Source organism: Caretta caretta, chromosome 23 (assembly GCF_965140235.1).
Source record: "Caretta caretta isolate rCarCar2 chromosome 23, rCarCar1.hap1, whole genome shotgun sequence".
NCBI classification, from domain to species: domain Eukaryota; kingdom Metazoa; phylum Chordata; order Testudines; family Cheloniidae; genus Caretta; species Caretta caretta.
In genome coordinates, this window is record NC_134228.1 from 7,385,825 (window position 1) to 7,406,136 (window position 20,312).

Below are 20,312 nucleotides of genomic sequence, written 5' to 3' on the forward strand. Positions count from 1 at the left end.
CCAGAGCACACAGGGACTGGTGCTGTGACTCCTTCCTCCCCATGTGGTACCACGCTATGGGCCAGCCCCACTGGCTGCTAGCCCTGCCTGGCCAGCACTTACCTTGCCTTGCCCTGCGACCCCATCCAGGCTCGATTCCCTCCAAGGAGCCAGCTTCAGCCCCGCGGGCACCTGCCTGAGCCCTGTGTGCACATCTCCTCCTGCAGGAAGGCAGCTGGTGAGGTGGGGGGCTCCCATGTTGTCGCAGGGGACAAGCTACACACTGCTTTTCTGTCCTGCTAGGATGGGGGTCTGAGGGGCTCTGTGTGGAAATGGAGCTGGCACCCATCATAGGACAATGCTAGGAGCGACCCCCCCGGTGCTGCCAGCTCCCCCGCGGCCCGCCAGGGACCCCCGGCGCTGCCAGCTCCTCCACAGCCAGGAGCTTCTCAGAGACTGGGAGGGAGAGAGAGAAGTCTGTTCCTCCCCCCAGGCCCTCCCCATGGACCCTGGGCACTCACTCTCGTAGCCGGCCGAGTGGGATGATTTCTTCTCGTACGCCACGTCCAGGTCTGACTCGTTCCAGCTCCTCTGGGGCCTTCGCCGGATCACCAGGTCATCTGGAGAGAGAGACTCTGAATGGTCTCACCCCACCCCCAGCCCCCCCAGCACCTGGGTCCTCAGTCCTGCCCTGCCCCCAGCAGGGGCCATGCCAGCCCCAGGATGGGGGATGGGCAGGGGAGACCTCACCAGCATGACCCAGAGACCTCCACGTCCCCCAGGGAAGTAACTGCCTGTCTCAGCACCGCAGCTCGTCCGTGCTCTGAGCCAGGGGTCCATGTCCCACCCCACCCCACCTTTTACTGGCTGTAAGGGTGAGCAATGGGGAGGGGAGGAGCAAGCAGGGGGCAGGGTCTTGGGGGGAAGAGGTAGTGCGGGAGCGGGGCTTCAGGGGAGGGGACAGCCCAGGATCAGGGCCTCAGGGAGAAGGGTCGACACAAGGGCGGGGTCTTGGGAGAATGGGTGGTGTGAGGGCGGGGCCTTGGGGGAAGGGGCGGGGCCACCGTTCAGGCGCCCATGGCCCCCCCCACACTTTTAGAGAACTTCCGTCACCCCTGCTCTGAGCCCCCCCGTAAAGCTGCAGGACACAGCAAGCACCCCTCTAATGCCCCCTAGAGGAACAGGCCCAACGGTGCTCTCCCCTTTCCCCCCAAAGCCATATGGGAGGGGGTCTGTGTGTCAGGCTGGGGCTGGCTTACCTTGGGCCCGGAAGGGGGCGAAGGAGCTGGGCCCAGTGGGGAACAGGCTGTGGCTCTCGTAGGGCGGCGGGTGGGGCGGCCGGGGAGATAGCGCGCGGTCCGGGAAGAACATCTGCAGCGCCGAGGCCTCAGAGGGGGCGGGCGGCAGCCGGGGGGAGCTGGCGCGGCCCGCCGGCCTGGAGAAGGACAGGCGCTCCGTGGCCCCAGCCTGCCACAGGGAGCGCGGGGAGGGCGCGCGTGCCTTGGGGCTGGGCAGGGGCAGCGAGTCGTAAGAGACGGGCAGCACCTTGGGCCGGGGCGACTGGGCCCGCTCCAGGGGTTCGCCCTGCAGGTAGAAGGGGGACTGGGGCGAGGCGGGGTGGCCCAGCAGGGCCTTGGCAGGGGGGCTGCAGGCGGCGGTGGGCGAGAAGGTCTCAGCGTGGTAGGAGATGTAGCTGTTGGTGCTCTCCAGGGACAAGTTCTTCCTGGCGTACTGAAGCTGTGGGGACGTGGCCAAGCCAAGCGGCTCTGGGGCGTGCGAGGGGCTGGCGCCGTATCTGTCCACCTGAGAGCGGCAGGGAGAGCAGACAGGCTCAGCACGGGCCTGGCGGCTGCAGCCCCTACCCCATCCAGAGCAAATCAGACTCCTCTTATGGCACCACTGCACCGGTGGGCATAGCACTAGGGGGCACTGTGCTGCAGGGAGCGGGGCAAGGACTCGTTGGGGGCTCTGTCCCTTTGGAGTGAGTGCTGACCCCCACTGGCCCAGCCTGGCACTAGGGGGCACTGTGCTGCAGGGAGCGGGGCAAGGACTCAATGGGGGCACTGTCCCTTCGAGGTGAGTGCTGACCCCCACTGGCCCAGCCTGGCACTAGGGGGTGCTGTGCTGCAGGGAGCGGGGCAAGGACTCATTGGGGGCTCTGTCCCTTTGGAGTGAGTGCTGACCCCCACTGGCCCAGCCTGGCACTAGGGGGTGCTGTGCTGCAGGGAGCGGGGCAAGGACTCAGTAGGGGGCGCTGTCCCTTCAGGGTGAGTGCTGACCCCCACTGGCCCGGCATAGCACTAGGGGGCGCTGTGCTGCAGGGAGCGGGGCAAGGACTCAGTAGGGGGGCGCTGTCCCTTCGGGGTGAGTGCTGACCCCCACTGGCCCAGCCTGGCACTAGGGGGCACTGTGCTGCTGGAGGTGCCTTCTTGGGGATGAGAGACCTGAACTCTTGCCCACTTGATTCTTTCACTAGCCCGTTCACAAGACTCCCCTGTGCCAGGGTGTTAGCCCTGGGGTCCTGGTCAAATCCCATTCCTCCTCCCTGAAACATCCCCGTCCAGGTGAAAGTAGAGGATTCTCTTTCAGCTACATCGCACCCCAGAGATGGCTGCATCTCAGTGGTGGGGCAGTGCTCCCTGTGACAAGGCAGTCGTTGCCAAGACAAGCCGTCTCCCTTCCCTGCCGTACCTTGGGCTGCCCAGCAGTCTGCCCTGGGCTGTCCGTCCACAGGGTTTCCAGCTGTCTGGACAGCTCATCCACCTTGGCTGCGGCCGTGTCCAGCTCCACCTGCTTCAGGTCAATGTGCTTCATAGCTAGGGCTGGGGGAGACGGCACCATGAGGCTCTGTGCCAGGGCAGGCTCCGCACCCGGCTGGCCTGGGCTATGCAGAGAGCCCAGAGCCATGGCCCTGCGGGGCCCTTGTCCTGATCTGAGTGTACCCGGGCAGGCTGGCGGTTCCAAGAGGCCCCTAGACTTGGTGAGCAACAGGGTCCCAGGTTCATCCCATCCCCAGCTTGTCTCCAGGCCTCTCCTGAGGAGTCGGTGGGGAGCAGAGCACTCGGGCCTGTTGGTGGGATGGCTGGGCTGCCGGTTCAGCAACAGCAGCCCAAGCGCTCTGGGAGGCTGTGACCAAATAGCTGAAAAGCCACTAGTTATCGCACCCCCCAGAACCCTAATCTACTGCACCCCGAACGCCTGGCCACCACACACACCCTCTGCACCCCCAGAACCCCAACCTACTGCACCCCGAACGCCTGGCCACCACACACACTCTCTGCACCCCCAGAACCCCAACCTACTGCACCCCGAACGCCTGGCCACTACACACACCCTCTGCACCCCCAGAACCCCAACCTACTGCACCCCGAACCTCACCCCTGGCCACTTCACACACCTGCCAGCCACCACGCACCCTCGGCACCCCCCAAATCCCCAACCTACTGCACCCTAATCCCCACCCTTGGCCACCTCACACACCTGCCAGCCACCACGCACCACCACCAAATCTCCAACCACCACAAATCCCCCACCCTCCTGGCCACCCCACACACCACCATGCACCCTCTGCTCCCCGCAAAAGCCCAACTCCCTGGCACCCCAAATCCATGAAAGCCACCATGCCCCCTCCAGCCCCTGGCTATCACCATGCACTACCCCCAAGCCTCTGGTCACCACACATCCACCAGCACCCCTCCTGCCTCCCCAACACCTCCCCCTAGTCACCACACAGCCCCCACCTCTCCCAGCCACTCCCCAGACCACTGTGCACAAAGCACAGGGCCTCCCCACCCTGCGACCCCCAGCCCTCCACCCTTACACTGGAAGTTGAGCTCCAGCAGGTCCTGGGCACCATGCATCTTCTCGCTGGCCATGGTGCAGAGGGCTCAGAGGCCACTGGCCACCAGCTGCAGTGTTGCAGGGATCTGGGGACAAGAAGCACTTCCATTGGGACCCAGAGCTGCCTTCTCAGCCAGGGCCGCCCTCTTGCCCCACCCAGGTGCCAACGGGCTGAGTAGGCGCCCGGTGCTCAGTATCGCTCCCCTGCCCTATGAAGCAGCCCTGGGAGCCAGGGGCGGGGCTGGCTCCTGCCCGGCCCTGGGGATGCAGGCGGAGGGGCTGACTCAGGGCTCTTGGGCAATGGGAGCAGCAGCAGAGACACCTGGCCAGGCCACAGGCGCCGCCCGCTCCAGTGAGCCAGGGCGCCACAGCTGGCATCCAGCACCAAACGGGCCAGGTTCGGGGACGTCCGGGCACCAGGACCCGGCCCTGCCACCGACACAGGGGCTAGGGACACAGCGAACATCCAGCTCACCTGGCACCAACCCCACCAGGTCGGTGATACTCCAGACCCTGGCACTTCTGCCCCCCTGCCTGGTGCACAGGCTGGGCACAGCCATGCCTGAGGCTGCTGAGCACCATGCAGGGGAGCAAACCCTCCTGCAGCTGAGCCTGCCACCCACGGCCATCCCAGGCACTGAGCGAACACCCACGGGTGGACACAGTGAGGCACCCGGGCCTGCTCGCCGGGCACATGCAGAGCCGGTAGTGCCCTGCATTTGCCGGGCCAGCAGCACAGCTGCTATCAGCTCTGCTCTGCTGCCCAGCCCCAGTGCCCCCGCCCCCCCAGGGAGCTGCCCAGCCCCTGCCTGTCCCCCACCGTAGCTGCCCTCCTACCCCCCCCCCCATCACCCTCCAGGGACCTGCCCATTCCATTCCCCTAGGGGACCCAGCCCCCACCCTGTTACCCAGAATCCCTTGGGGACTGGACTTGCCCCCCACCCCTGTTACCCAGAATCCCTGGGGACCCTGCAGCCCATTCCTGGCTGCATGCTGTGACTGGCTTGAATTGCTTTCAATAATAATAATTAAAACACGCAATCCATTGTGAGGCTCTGCACTGGGCATCCTAGCCGAGAGCAATCACCACCAGAGCTGCCTGCCGTGGGCATCTCTGCCCCGAGTGAGGCATCCCCCCCGGACACGCCAGGCCCGTGCCAGCGGAGACAGCGTGTGGCACCAAAATGGAAGTTATAACGGAGTACACAGGGTGAGCCAGGCCCAATCCAGCTTGCCGTGCCTGAACCAGTCCTCACACCGGGCTAAGGTCCGCCACGGCCCGGCCTGGCACAGCACACCCTCCCCCTAGGGCTACAGCTGCACAAGAGAGGCCGTCTCCCCCTGGGATCAGCTCCCCGAGACCCCACGACGCAGAGCCAAGCCCCCAGAATGGTCTCCTGAGAGCAAGGAACAAGTGGCATTAGGGTACATGGGGGCAAACCCACCTGGGCACACAGAGACACAAAGCACACACATGGGCCCATGGAGGCACAGGCCGGGGGGAGGGAACATGACTGCATGGGGTTGTACAGACAGACAGGCACACAGTGGCATGGACACACGTACGCCTAGTGCGGAGCTAATCCCACGGGACTCTCACATCCATCCATGGGCCCAGAAAGACTGGGGTGGGGGGTGGCCCAACCCAGAGCTGAGCCTTGTGCCTCTATCTGGGCCCAGCCAGAACCTGGCCTGTCCTCCTCAGCCACAGGGACCCAGAGCCTGGCTGCTCCTGGGCCCGGGTCACATTGGGCCCCTCGCTGGAAGGATTTTGAGCTGCAGCCTCAGACCCACCGAACCAAGGCTCTGCACTGGGCCCGTCTCCAGTTACCAGCCACAGGCAGGAGCCAAGCCTGGGGCAAGACAAGGGGGCGGGGGGGGCACCAGCAAATGAGCTGGGGGACATGCAGCGACGGGTTCAGAGCTATGGGGCAGGGGGTCGAGCTAGCTCCCAGGGCTGAGGCTGTGTTGCCTGGATGTGGGGCTTTCCGGTCTGGTGCCTCCGGGAGCTATTACTGGGGGGGTCCAGGCCAGATCGCACCGTCTGCAGCCCCAGAGTTAGGGGCCATGGCCCAACCCCACACACAGACCCTATGCTCTGAGCTGTTCTGCCCCTTCCCCATCATGCCCCTGTAGGCCCCACCCAAATTTCAGGCCAGCTGGGATGCTGCACATGAGCTCCCCCTGGAGCCAGGCAGGGCAGGTGAGCGGAGAGCGCTGGTGTTCACAGCACAGGAGACACCATTTCCCAAGCAGTACAGACCCCTGCCAGGCCGGGAAGGCGCCTGGGGACAATTGCTGCAGGGGAAAGGGCAGGGAAGTGGCGGCTTCTGGGGACCGAGGCCCCTGAGTGCAGCAGGGCGAGGAGGCTGGCTAGACGCCCGCTGCAGGGGGCCATGTTGTGAACATGGAGCACGGTGCTCCCCTTCCCGGTACCACGTCCTGAGCCATGGAGAGCTCGGAGGCAGGGGAGAAGAGGGCTAAGGCATCAAGAGAGTGAGGCGCAACTGGGGCAGGGGTAAACCTACCAGTGCAACAGGGGAGCTGGCCCCAGGGAATGCGCGGAGCAACTGGGGATGCCGGGAGCCCACAGGGGGGACAGGGGACTGGTGAGTCAGGGGATCTAATTCAATTCTGAGCTGCGGACGCCCCATGTGACTTCATCACCACCCCTACCCCGGGCTGCAGCTACCCCTGAGCTACAGCCGATCGCAGGGCCTAGCTAGGCTGGCACCGAGGGCCAGGGAAGGAAGAGCAGGGAGGTCACGGGTGGGGGAAGACGCGGCCAGCTACGGCTGCGGTGGAATGCACAGGCCCTGGGAGGAACCAGCCACAGAGGAAGGGAATTGGAGGGGCTTTGCCATGGGGTCTGGGAAGGAGCAGAGTGAGCTAGGGTGAGCACTATGAGACCCCTGCTCCCAGGGGAAAGGAGGGGCCTGGGGCAGAGGTGCCAACTCCGTGGGTGCTCTGGGGCTGGAGCACCAACAGGAAAAAAAACCAGTGGGTGCTCAGCAGCCCTGCTGATCAGCTCCTCCCCCTTCCTCCCAGCACCTCCTACCCACCAGCGATCAGCTGTTCAGCGGGGAGGGGCCAGAGACGATGGGGGGGGGGAGCGAGGGTGGGAAGTGGCAGAGGTGGGAAGAGGTGGGGCAGTGCCTTGGGAGAAGGGGGGCAATAAGGGGCAGGGCCTGGGGTGGAGCAGGGGTCGAGTCCCCCCTGGGAAATTAGCAAGTCGGCACCTCTGGCCTGGGTCACAGAGCCAGCCCCCACCTCCTGGGTCACTGTAAGGTCTGTAGCGTAGTGCGGACATAGCCTGAGATAAGCCAGCATGGGAGCAGCCTTCAAGTACAGACAAGACCCTGATCCTGGCCCCACCCTGGTAAATCCAGGACCAGGGGTTGCAGGGAGGGAAAGAGGATTCCCCAGGCAAGAATCAAAGGTGTGTGGAGCCGCACCAGGGCCAGAGCGGCTCTGTCTGCTTTTCAGGACAGAACCCAGCGGAGCCCAGCCAAGGGGAAGGGCTTTGAGCTGCAGCTATCTGATACCCAACGGAAACAAGTCTGCCTGGGCCTGTCACCTTCCTGCTGGCAGGAGCACAGGCTGGAGAGGGAGCTGCTTTGCAGGTGGGCTGGGAGTCAGACCTTCACTCACCTCACGTCAGCCCAGTCTAAAGTGTGTTAATGCCACTGCGGACCATGCTAACCAAGGCCAGAGAAACAGGCTAGGGGATGGGCCCAGAGCAACCCAGCTAGCCCTCCCGCAGGAGTATCTGCTGGCCAGGAGGACTGGGGCCTAGCCCTGGGCTGAGTGAGACTCCACAAAGCCTGGCAGGTGTGAGCCCTGTGGAGGGAGGGCAAGGCGAACACTGTAGGGACAGGCTGGGGGCTCTGCCACTCCCTAGCGGGAGACGGGTTCGGCCAGGAATCACCCCAAGGGAGAAGGCTGGGGGCCCCCCATCACCAGGGATGTACAGACCCAGATTTGGCAAAGGCCCAGGGACAGACTGCAAGGATGCTGCTGCTTGGCCCTCTATGGTCGGCCCAGACAGGGCCTTTCTAGTTTCTGCCCCATCGTCCCCTCCTTGTCCTCCTGCTCCGGGGTTAGGCCCCCTCGCTGCGCTCTGCCATGCTGGTACCCATATAGCTCTGCTCTCATGCTGTGCAGCCCCTCTGCCCCTGGACTGAGCTCCCGGCTGGGGCAGTCCCCCCACAACCACTCGCGGAGTTACGCAGCAGCGGAGTGCCTCTGTGGCCCGTGCTGAGCTCCGTCTCCTCACCCCCCACTGCCCTGGGAGGGCTCTGCCCTAGAGAAGTGACGGCAGCGCTCTCTGACCAGGGCCACAGACTGCAGCTCCGGAGTCCTGCCGGCTCATGGCCCAGCTGGGACTCTGCCCCAGCATCCGCCAGCTGGGTGACACCCCCCCCCCCAAGAATGCCCCTGGCAGAGCAGCGTTAGGGTCACCGCAGGCAGGGCCTCCCAACATCGCGGGCAAGGCCAGGGACTGCTCCCTGCGCTGCCACCTGGGCAGCACCTGGCTCGGCTGCTACCAAGTCTCGATATGCTGCCTTGATGGATACGCACAACGCACATGCAGACAAAACAGGCAGGTGCACACACACCACAGGTACGTGCAAAGGTACATACAGCGGATACACACAGTGCATGCAGACACACAGAGCTCCAGCCACCCTACACACACACACAGCACATGCATATACACAGAGGAACATACACCCTCCACCCGCACACAGACACAGTGGAACATACACCTTACACACGCACACAATACAGACAGACACCCAGTGGAATGTACACCCTACACACGCACACAGCGCATACAGACGCCCAGAGGTGCATACACCCAGAGGTACATACACCTGTAGTGGGGTGGTTACCCCGCTCCTGGGATAAAAGGAGTGAGAGCAGCTGAGGGAGGCTGGCTGAGTAGCTGGGCACAGCTGGCCCTGATACGAGGGCTGTGAGTAAGGAGTCGTGAGAGTCTCACTCCAGCCCTGGAGCAAGAAGGACCTGGCTGCCTGGAGAGACAGGGTACCTTCAGCAGAGCAGCGCTGGGGAGCTCAGGCCTGGCGATCTCCCAGGCTGAGGCCTGGCAGGAAGGCCTAAGGAGGTACTGGGGCTGCAGGGAGACAGCTGGGGCTAGAAAAACAGCAGGTCCAACCCCCTTGCCCATGATGATTGGCCACTACAGACTGCAGTTTGCCCCAGAGAAAGGGGGCTAGATGACGACTGGCAGTAGCCATTGAGGCAAGGGGGAGGGGGTTCCCCTGGGAGGGGAGACCCAGAATATGGGGGATAAGAGGCACAGGGAGGGACACGGGGCCTGACGTGTCTGAAGTACAGTGGTGGAGATAGATGAACAAGCAGGTACCAGTAGGAATATAACGGCCAGCAGGAGGCGCTCTGACCAGTAGGAGGCGCTAATTCCCGGACTGACCAGTAGGAGGCACCACACCCATGAGTACCCACTGTGCTATAACACCTTACACACACACACAGAGGTATGTACACCCTACACACACACAGCACACACACAGGTGTGCAAAGCCCAGGCACTCGCGTGAAAAGCCCAGGAAGCTGGGGCACACCTGTGTGGCTGAATGGCCAGTGGTTTTGCTGAGCGTCTCTCGAGCTCAGCCTGGCATTGTGCATCACTGTGATGCACCATCAGGCTGGAGGAGATGGGGACAGTTGGGAGACACTGATAGAGATGCCACAGGGTTGTAGCACGTGGGGGTTGAGGCTCTGTGGGGCTGAAGCAGCCTGTCCTGACGCTTCCGGGGTGGGGCAGCATCGCCCTGTAGGTCACTCCTGTCCCCCCTTGTGCATCACCACCGCTGCTCCAGTCGCCCAGCTCTCCAGGCTCTGGTCCTGTCCATCTCTGCTCTAGGATGAAGGTCCCAGGACAAGAGGAAACAGGAAGAGCCATGAAGGGTGCCACAGCCCCCTCCTACCAGCTCCCCAAGCCAGCCTGCAGCTGAACGGAGATATCCCCCGGGGGGCTGCAGCTCAGCTGTGACACTGCAGGAGAAGGGGATGGTGGGAGCGCCAAGCCCAGGAGTGTCAGGCACCCCCATCACCCCAGTCCCTTAGCATCATAGAATATCAGGGTTGGAAGGGACCTCAGAAGGTCGTCTAGTCCAACCCCCTGCTCAAAGCAGGACCAATCCCTAATTTTTGCCCCAGATTCCTAAATGGCCCCCTCAAGGATTGAACTCACAACCCTGGGTTTAGCAGGCCAATGCTCGAACCACTGAGCTATCCATCCCCCATCCCCCCTTCAGAGAACGAGCCACAGGAAGACTGCTCTCCAGGAGCTCAGTACGCCGGGGAGACGTGGCCCCCGACATGCTCCTGGGGCGCGGCCCCCACCCCCAAATGCACCCCGTAAGATCCTGCTCTGGGAAAGCCCCTTGGCATGCGCTCGACTCCTGGCTGCAGCGGGACTCCAGCGGCTTCCATGGGACTGCACAAGCTCTCAACGGGAAGCAGCTGTTGCAATGCTTTGTGTGCTGCTGCCCCGGGGCACGTGTGTGTGACCCAGAGACGCTTTGGGGGTTTCAAATCATGGGAAAAGTGCATCCCCCCCCACTCCCAACTCTGCACTTAACCATTTTTGCCTAAACTTTCCAAGTAGGCGAGGGGCACCGGGGGTCCCTGTGGCCAGGAGGGAAATGGGGCGCCTGGTATCACAGCACAGCCCTTCAAGTGGGACAGGCCCCAGGCCCATTGCTGCTGGCCAGTCAGTCAGGGCTCAAGAATCCTACAGGAAACGGAAGGAGGGGCAGGTCACCAAGGAGCATACACGGGACCAGCGCGAGTGTGTAGGGACAAAATCAGGAAAGCCAAGGCAAGGAATGAGCTACAGCTGGCCGGGATGTTAGAGCCAACAAGAAGGGGTTCTACAAATACGTCAGGCAGAGAAGAAGAGTAGGGATGGTGAGGGGCTGCTGCTCAATGGAGAAGGCGAGCCAGTAACTGCTCAATGCCTACTTTGCTTCAGTCCTCACACAAGAAAACAACAGGTGACCGGACGACTAGAGAAGTTACCACAGACATTAAAGGGGATGGGATATCAAGCTGGTTTGACATGATTTGTTCTTAGTAAATCCATGCTGGCTGCTAGTGATCACCCCTTCATCCTCCAGGAATTTGCAAATGGAACATTTTAGACATTGCTCTAGTAGATCCCAGGTATTGCGGTCAGGCTGACTTGTCTGTAGTCCCCCGTCTCCTCCTTTCCCCCCTTTTTAAAGATGGGCACCACACTGGCCCTTCTCCTGTCTTCCGGGACCTCTCCCATCATCCATGAGTTTGAAAATATTATCGCCAGTTGGCTCTGAGATTTCGTCAGCTAATTCCTTCAGCACCTTGGGGTGAATAGCATCCGGCCTCACGGATTTGAATTCATTCAGGTTGGCCAGAAGATCTCTGATGTGTTCTTTACTTATCCTTCTTTGACAGGGTAGCTGGATTGGTGGCTGGGCGGGATGCAGTGGGCATCATATACCTGGACTTTAGCCAGGCTTTTGACACAGTCCCACATGACATTCTGATAAGTAACCTGGAGAAATGTGGGCTCAGCAGAACTACCATTGAGTGGATACATAATTGGTTAAACCACCACAAAGAAAGAGTAACTATAAATGGAATAAGAAAAGGAGTACTTGTGGCACCTTAGAGACTAACCAATTTATTTGAGCATGAGCTTTCGTGAGCTACAGCTGTGAGCTGTGAGCTGTGAGCTGTAGCTCACGAAAGCTCATGCTCAAATAAATTGGTTAGTCTCTAAGGTGCCACAAGTACTCCTTTTCTTTTTGCGAATACAGACTAACACGGCTGTTCCTCTGAAACCTATAAATGGAATGATGTTGGATTGGAGGGAGGTCTCCAGTGGGGTTCCGCAGGGATCTGTTCTGGGTCTGATGTTGTTTAACGTGTTTATTAATGACCTGGATGTAGGACTAGAAAGCACCCTGATCAAATCTGCAGATGACACAAAGCTGGAGGTGGGAGGTTGCCAACACTTTGGAGGATAGAGCTAGAATCCAAAAGGATCTTGATAAATTAGAGAACTGGGGTATAGACACCACAATGAAATTCAACAAAGACAATTGTAAGGTGCCACCCTTGGGGAGAAAAAAACAAACAGAGAATGGGGGATAACTGGCTTGGCAGCTGCACTACTGAGAAGGATCTGGGAGTTGTGGTGGATCCCAACCTCAACATGAGTCAACAATGTGATGCTGTTGCAAAAAAGCAAATGCAATTTGAGATTGCATTAGCAGAAGCACAGGAGGTGACAGTATCGCTCTGCTAGACATTGGTTAGGCCTCAGCTGGAGGACAGTGTCCAGTTTTGGTCACCAATGTCTAGAAAGGGTGTGGAGAAACTAGAAAGGATCCAGAGGTGAGTGACAAAGATGATCAGAGGGATGGAACGCAAGCCATACGAGCAAAGGTTGAAGGAACTGGGTATGTTTAGTCTGGAAAAGAGGAGATTAAGGGGGGACATGACAGTGGTTTTCAAATATTTGAAAGGCTGCCATAAAAAAGATGGAGATAAGCTGTTCTCTCTTGCCACAAAGGGCAGGACAAGAGGCGATGGGTTCGAACTACAGCACAGCTGATTTAGATTAAATCTCAGAAAAAACTTCCTAACTGTAAGAACAGTAGGACAATGGAACAGACATCTAGGGAGGTCCTTTGCTGGAGGTTTTCAAAAAGAGGCTGGAGCCACCCGTCATGGGTGGTTTAGACACAACAAATCCTGCATCGTGGCAGGTGGTTAGACTAGGTGACCTTTGCCGTGCCTTCTCACCCTATGGGTCTATGATTCTAGGTTAGCCTCGCTTGCCCCCGGGACCCCTCTACAGAACTCTGGCTGGGTCTGTTCACGCCACCCCCTCTTGATCTGGGCCCTGGCTGGGTCGCCCTGCCAGGGAGAGGCACAGCTGGTGCCGTCACGGGGCAGCGCCAGGGGGGCAGAGGCAGTGCAGAGGGCAGCGCCAGGGCTGTCCCCTCTCCCTCCACCCTGCCCAGCTGCAGCCTCATGCACTCTCACCCTTCAGCAGGCAGACAGGGCAGATCCCGCCACCTCATGGGCATCAGAGTGAAACCCAACAACCCGGCGCTGGGCCAGCGGGCTCCACCCCTGCGCCAGAGCACTGGGGAGCACAGAGCCTCCAGGGACCTGCCGGAGCCTGGGTAGCGTTACCAGCTCCAGCAGCCGCAGGGAGAGCAAGGCACAGAAAAGCAGGGACTCACCCCAGGTCATGCAGCAAGATGGAGAAGTCTCAGGAATCCCATCTCCCAACCCTCTCCCCACCAACCACGAGAACCCACTACCTTCCCACAGCTCTGGATAGACTCCAGGAGTCCTGGCTCCCAGCTCCCTCTCCACTCTGACCACTAGACCCCATCCCCTCCCAGAGCTGGGAACAGAACCCAAGGAGTTCTGGCTCCCAGCCCCTTGCTCTTTCCCACTAGACCTCACTCCCCTCCCAGAGCCATGGACAGAAGCCGGGAATCCTCCTTCCAACCCCTGGTGTCTCCAGCTCCCGAGAGAGCTGCACGGGGGATCTCTCCGCTCAGAACTCCTGCTCATCCCCGGCCTGACAAGAGTGGAGAAGTGGGCACCACACGGCCGAGTGTCCCATGCAGTTAGAGGTACCAAACCCGACAGGTGCAGGCACACCGGCGGGCACCAAGAGCTGGGCCTGCAACTCAAGAGACGGCTTGTGGGAGTGTGCAGCTGTCCAAGGTTCTTGGCCCAGGCAAAGGGCTGGTGCCAGCCACCAGCCTCTGCAGAACTGGGGCAAGCAGCCATGACATAGTCACTTTCCCTAGCGCAAATGCAAATTGAACGGAGGACCGGCCTGGCCATGCAGTTGGCTACGTTGGTGATGGCAGCAGACACTTGAGGACGGGGGAGCCAGGACCTTCGGCACAGGGCTCAGCTTTCCACTGGCAGCCACGGACCTGCCCTGTCCCCAGCTTCTCCACACTCTCTGGCAGGGTCTGACTGGATCTGCCACGTCAAAGGGGCTTTTCCATGGTGGAGGGACCTCAGGAGCTACCTGCCTGCCTGGGACGGGGGAGACATCCTGGAAGCTTCTCCTTATACGCTGGGAGCCTCGGGAGGGCCCCCCTGGCGCCTAGTCCTGGCACTGGCCCGTTGGGGCCGCCTAGAGGAGGGGAAGGGGTGAAGGAGGAGGGCTTTGCCAGAAGGTGCTGCGGTAACATCCCCAGCACAGCTCTGCAGCCAGCAGTGAACCCCTGGCCTCCCGCACCAGCCTTGAGGGAGCAGTGAGTCCAGGGGTGAGCCAGCAGTGGGCTGTAACCAGCCCCAGGTCCAGCGAGCTGGCACTAGCCAGGTGCCACCGCTCTCCATCCCTCAGGACAGCCCAGCTCCGAGCCACCTGTGGCTTTGGTGCCCACCCCGGCCGGCAGAAAGTCCCACGCAGCCCCCTGCACGGCCCCAGCCCCCAGGCGGCACTGGCAGGCGGGTGAGTAACACACAGCGCTGTGCATGTCCCAGACACTCGCTCTGCCGCCGCCCACTAGGGAAACCTGTTCCTTAGCCAGCCACACCCAATTCCAGAGAGCCAGGTAACGCGCAGCTGGAGCCGCCCAGCCCACAGGATGCACCAGGCAGACAGACCGGCCCAACGCCCCCCAGCAAACCAGCCCTCTCCCTCACTGGTCCAGGAGCAGGGCCCCAGCCCCAAATGTCACCATCGGGAGACACCATCATGGACCCGGGCCACCACCCACTGCTGCCAGCTCGGCAGGGAGTCTTGGGGGTCAGTGTGCTCCTCCTCTGCAGGGCCCGGGAGTCCGGGGCTGGGTCCCCCTCACTGCACTACACCCCTTCCCTGGCTCAACCCAGAAGCAAAGTGGCACTGGCCTCGTGGCCCCAGATTCTGGCAGGTGGGGGCCTCTGAGAACAGACTGCCCTGCCCTGCATGGAGGGCTGCACATCAGCAGGGGCCCCCCAGGGTGGGAGGAGGCCCCGCGACCAGGGCCTCAGGTGGTTGGAGCTCCCGGTCCAGCCCCCCACAGCAGTGTCACAGCTGCAGCAACAGGAGAAGTTTTGTAAACCTCACCTTGTGACCCGATGGCAGCCAGACCTGACCCAAGCTGACACTCTCCCATCCATCCCAGAGGAACCCAGGGCTCCACACAGACCTTCCCGAATCATAATCAAGATCAGGGTTGGAAGGGACCTCAGGAGGTATCTAGTCCAACCCCCTGCTCAAAGCAGGACCAATCCCCAACTAAATCATCCCAGCCGGGGCTTTGTCAAGCCTGATCATCTTCCTGCTTAGCCCTCACTTGCTGCACGTGTAACCCCTCTGATTATTCCTAGATCCTCTGCATCCATCTAACCCCCTGATATCCCCTAGCCCATGTCCTACAGGTCAGACTGGATGGTCACAGTGGTTCCTCAGGGCCTTGCCTCCCAGCCCATCCAGGCTGCTGGAGCCAGAGTGAAGCACTCAAGGAGACAAAGCCAGTCTGGAGTTAAACCCACCAATAGATGGGGCCTTCCCGTGGCTGGTTAACGCCCCTCACTGCTACACCTTCTGGCTGCTCTGGATCTACCTGAGCTTCCAGCCACCGATCTCGCCCTGCCTTTGTCCGCTGGGCTGCAGAGCCCTCTACTCCCAAAACCCTCCTGCCCAGGGTGTTGCAGACAGATCCAGTCACCTCGCAGCAGAGCGAGACTGAAGAAGCTCGAATGCAGGTTTCCAGCCCTTGTACGGCTCTTCTGGCTCTTTTCTGAGCCCTTTCCAGTTCATCACTCCCCTTTCTGAAGACCCCTGAACTGGGCACAGGGTCCGTGAGGGTCTCACCAGTGCCATATACCCAGGTGACCCCCCCCCCCTTCCTGCTCCTGCTCGACATCCCTTGCTCACACATTCTGCCTCTCAGCCACACTGCCCCAGCTGATGTCCACCGTGACCCCAAGTCCCTTTCAGTCCCTGCTCCTCGTCCTGCCAGCATGAGCACCAGCCTTGGTTCCTAGATGCAGGGCCTGGCCTTTAGCTATATTAAAGTCCCTCCCAGAGGACACGGCCCTGGGCCACTCTCCTGTTCTGTGGTGCCAGGGGTCTCTGGGGCAGAGTGCGGCTCAGAGCCTCCTAGTCAGGGGAGAGGGGAGGACATGAACCCAGGGACAGCTGAGCTGCAGACGAACCCAGATACTCAGGGACGGCAGCCACCTCACACGCCTGGAGCAGGAATCAGAGACCCCCCAGCCCAAGGGGCCACTAGGGTGGGCACTGCAGGAAATGCTGGTGCTGACACAGGCAAGGTTCAGCGAGTGTCCCTGAAGGCCACAGAAACAAAATGGGGGAGAGAAGGGGGGTTGTGAAGCACCAGGAAGGTGCTGGGAGGGGGGAGCCGGGGAGGAGGTGATGTGCCAAGCTGCGGGAGGGGACCCCATCCCATGGACTTTGCTTCCTAAACAAAATGTGTTTAAATTCCAGCTGGCCCAAGTCTCCCTGACCATGGGGTTCTACGCCAGTGCCCCCCACTGGCTCAGCAGCCCCTCAAGCACGCCAGGGCAGGAGTATCTCACTCTTGAGCCTGAGGAGTTTGGGACACCCTAGCCCCACTGAATTTCATAGGCACCCCACTCCGCTTGGCTTCTTCGAGAGCCCAGCCCTGGGCCATGCAATGGCTACAGAGCCAGAGACACGTCCCTTCCAGAGCTCAGCACAACGGGTGCACATATGCTGGTGGGCATGGCCGTAGGATGCCCAGCCTAGAGCTCCGCAGAGAGGGCATCGCACCAGCATAGCATGGGCTGGTCAGCCAGACCTCCTGGCTCTGCCTGGCATGGGCCATGGTGCCCTCGCCCATGGTGATGCCACAGCGCAGACAGGCAGGGAACATCCTGCTCTGGGGCATGATGGGAATCAAGCCAGTGAGCGTGGGACAGGGTAAGCACTGTCCTGCTCAAGCACATGGGGCGCAGCGAGAGCCCTCCACTCCTGGAGTCAGAATCCCAAAGGAATTAAGGAACATGCCTGTTTGGTGCTGACCGCCAGAAACACGCCCAGGAGCTGCACGTCCGCCAGGCTGCCGCAATGCCCAGAATCGGCACCAGCCCCGCTCACGCTGGAGTCACTGGGGGGGCGCTGCGTGGGACCCCTGCTCCTGGATGCTACAGCCGCAGGGTGACTACCATGAGTTACCCACGCCCCTCCACCTCCGATCCCCACCACCACAGTACCTGGGCGCCTCGCAGCCCCGGCCGTCTCCCTGCAGTATGGCCGGGACCTGAGGCCCATGGAGGCTGAGTGACTTGTCCCATAGGCAGCCTGCAACAGAACAGGGACTGGACCCCGGGGCAGAAGATCGGCTGCTGGAACCACACACAGATATATCCTCCACTGTCAGCGGAGGGGAGCCCCCAGTATGTCTGCGCCCAAGGCAGCGAGGGCAGTTCTGGTATAAGCCAGCATCAAGGGGCGCTGGGGGAAGCCAAGGGGCCAACCAGAGCCCCCAGCTCCCCAGGGCAGGCTGGAGCTCTGGGGCCAGCCTTGCCAGTAGGACAGTGTAAGAACAGAAATGGACAAATCAACCCACGCTCGGCACCACGTTCCCCAGATGAGAAGAGGGTGAACGCCATTCCCCGGGTGTAACTACACTACTGTGTCCTTCCCTACGCCCGGGAGGGCTGGCCAGGCCTGATGGGGGCCTGTCTCCACACCCAGGGCTCCCCCCTGCACTGGACCTGGCGCTAAGATCCTTTCGAGAGCCAGCGGATAATGCCAGCTCACAAGCCAGGCGCAGGGCTGGTCCTGCCCCACAGGAGCTGCAATCCCAGCCCCACAGACACAAGGCTCCAGCCCAGCCCTGCAGGGACCCCCAGCCCACCCCCCAGGGGTCAAGTGGGCCTGGCTGCCCATGGCCCATTCAGCCCCGAGCCGCTCTGCTGAGATTTTATATGGAAGGGGTCAGTTAGTGCCACTGGCCAAAATGAGGTTGGTGATGGGACCCTACCCTAAGGGCTGGGCCTCATCAAACCCCTTCACCTCAGCCACAGAGCAGCAGAGAGGGGAGACAGTGCAGTCACTAGCAAGCAACATGGGCTGGTGCCTTAGAGGGGAAAGGCCCCAAGTCCCATTCCCTGCCCCCTGAGCCAGCCCGTCGTGTCCCACTGCCCTGAGGCCAGATAGGTGCTATTGCCCCCTAGAGGGGAAAGGCCTCGTATCCCATTCCCTGCCCCCAGAAGCCAGCCCGTCCCACTGCCCTGAGGCCAGAATGGTGTTAGTGCCCCTTAGAGGGGAAGATCCTGTATCCCATTCCCTGCCCCCTGAGCCAGCAATGCCCCTGCCCAGGGGCCAGATCAAAGCAGACACTCTCTGTTCGGGGTGGGGCTGTTGGTACCCTCCAGGCACTGTCCCATGGGAGCACGCCTGGTGCAGAATGACGCTGACAGAGCTCAGGGTCTGCCAAGGAAGCCGTGTGGAGGCAGGAGCGGCCATTCTGCACGGAGGAGGTCCTCGCAGGCACCTCCACAGAGCTGGGGGAGCAGGCAAACAGGAAGGGGACCCCCCAGCCGGAGGTGGAGCCAGGGAGGGAGAAGGAACAGTGATTGCCTCATGCGAATGGCGCGTACTCGCGCTGCCAGGCAGGCGTGGCTGTGCATCTTTACAAGCACCATCTAGCTGCAGTCAGTGCTGGGAGCCGGCCAAGAGATCAAACAGCCACTTGCAGCCAGGCTGAGCCAATGCACCAAAGCCCTTAATAGCAGGGCAGGCTCTGCGGCAGTGCCCAGCGTCTGGGAGTGTCTCTCATAAAGCACATCCCGCTGCCCAGCCCAGGTGCCTCGCTCCCCTGCCTGACATAAACACCTTTGGCCTGCCCCGGCCCGACAGCGGGGAGCATGAGGCCAGGTGTAAACAGCAGCCAGAGGACACGGCCCTGGAGAACCAGGCCCAGGGGGTGCACACAGGACTCATTTCACCCACTGCTGAAGTGCAGCCAGGTGGAACAGGGCAGCTCGTTAAAACAGCCACACAAGCAACACTGAGTGCAGTTTGGGACAGGAAGTGAGGAAGGTTCCCACAGCAAACTACCGAGGCCTTGAGAGATACCCAATGGGCACCACAGCCTGACACCCATGTTGCACAGCACAGTGAGCAGAGCACGGGCTGACCAAGCCCCCATGGCCTAGCAGAGCAGGGACACCAGGGGAACTAGCAAAACAGCCAGTGGCAATGTGGCCCCCTCTCTCTGGCTAACAAGCAGCCCTCCTGCAAAAACTCCCTGGGATCTTTAGCAATTGGCATCTCTTTTGAAAGATGGCACCTCTATGGGCATAGCGCCCCCCGACACCACCCTGGAGTCAGCATTGACTGCAAGACAACAGCGCCCCCTGTTGAGCCTCCGCCCGGCTCCCTGCAGCACAGCGCCCCCTGCTGAGCCCCGGCCCGGCTCCCTGCAGCACAGCACCCCCTGCTGAGCCCCGGCCCGGCTCCCCGCAGCACAGTGCTCATTAGCACCGCACTGGGGCATTAGGGTTGGCACTGCCTACAAGGGGAGAGCGCCCATGGCTGAGCCCCACGTGCCACTTCCTGAAGCACAGTGCCCAATTTACTGCGCCCAGCACCATATGAAGTAATTGGCACTGGTGCAAACTGCACGTTTAACATGCAATTTTTGGCCCTCACTTTCCCCTGGCATCAGTGGCTCTGCAAGGGGTCACTGATGAACCATTCACCCAACGAGCTGGGCCCCACGACGCTTGCAAAATTGGCAGCCCCAGGGGGTTCGGCTGTCAGTGCCTGCCCTGTGCTGCCATCTAGCTGGTCTGCCCACACTCCCTGTGTGATGTCCCTGCTCCCCAGCCTCTGACGAGGAGGAGCAATTAGCCTGCAGCCACTTCACTGAATCCAGAGGAGGGTTTGGCAGCAGTTGGGCTTGGGCTGGCTGCTCAGTCCCAGCCCGGCTGGCAGGGCCCCTTGAGGAGTGGAGACGAGCCGGTTTCTGCAGCATGAGCTCCTTGCCAACATTTACCCGGCAAAGCTGGGAACAGGGACCCACTGTGGATACTGAACACAGCCTAGTTCATCCCAGCAGCAGGATTCCCGGACCCTGCAGTCCCAGCCGCCCACCCCAGCAGCTCCCCACCACCAGCTGGGGGCTCTGGATTTAGGGCCAGTCTGTGCTCAAACCTCCCAGAAGCACCTTAGAATGGCAAATGCAATCCAACCCCACCCGAGTGGAGCCAAGAAACAGCGTAGGGACAGGAAGTCAGACATGGGGCGAAGGAGGCGAGTGGGAGCCAGTCTTCCTTGCCGCCTTCTATGGAATAGGGAGAGAGACATGCTCCCTACCATACTGGCAGGGAGGAGTTCTGAGGGGACAGGCCACAGACCATCCCCACAGTGCTGATAAGGGGAGACCCAGGTGGCTGGGAAAAGGTATGCCTCCTCCTGCTGGGATCTCTAGCCCCAC

The 20,312-nt window shown here is 61.3% G+C and overlaps 1 protein-coding gene across 5 annotated transcripts in view; it reads right to left on the reverse strand.

Moving 5' to 3' along the window:
* Window positions 1–20,312, reverse strand: part of PPP1R13L (protein phosphatase 1 regulatory subunit 13 like) — a 30,312-nt gene that overhangs the window by 7,552 nt on the left and 2,448 nt on the right. For all 5 annotated transcript variants that reach the window (XM_048834336.2, XM_048834335.2, XM_048834334.2 and 2 more), the window contains exons 2-6: window positions 3,800–3,905; window positions 2,671–2,801; window positions 1,239–1,782; window positions 501–599; window positions 103–200 (exon numbers count right to left, since the gene is read on the reverse strand). In XM_048834336.2, coding sequence (XP_048690293.2) covers window positions 103–200; window positions 501–599; window positions 1,239–1,782; window positions 2,671–2,801; window positions 3,800–3,854 — 927 coding nt within the window. In that variant the 5' untranslated portion in view covers window positions 3,855–3,905. The remainder of the gene's footprint in view (window positions 1–102; window positions 201–500; window positions 600–1,238; window positions 1,783–2,670; window positions 2,802–3,799; window positions 3,906–20,312) is intronic.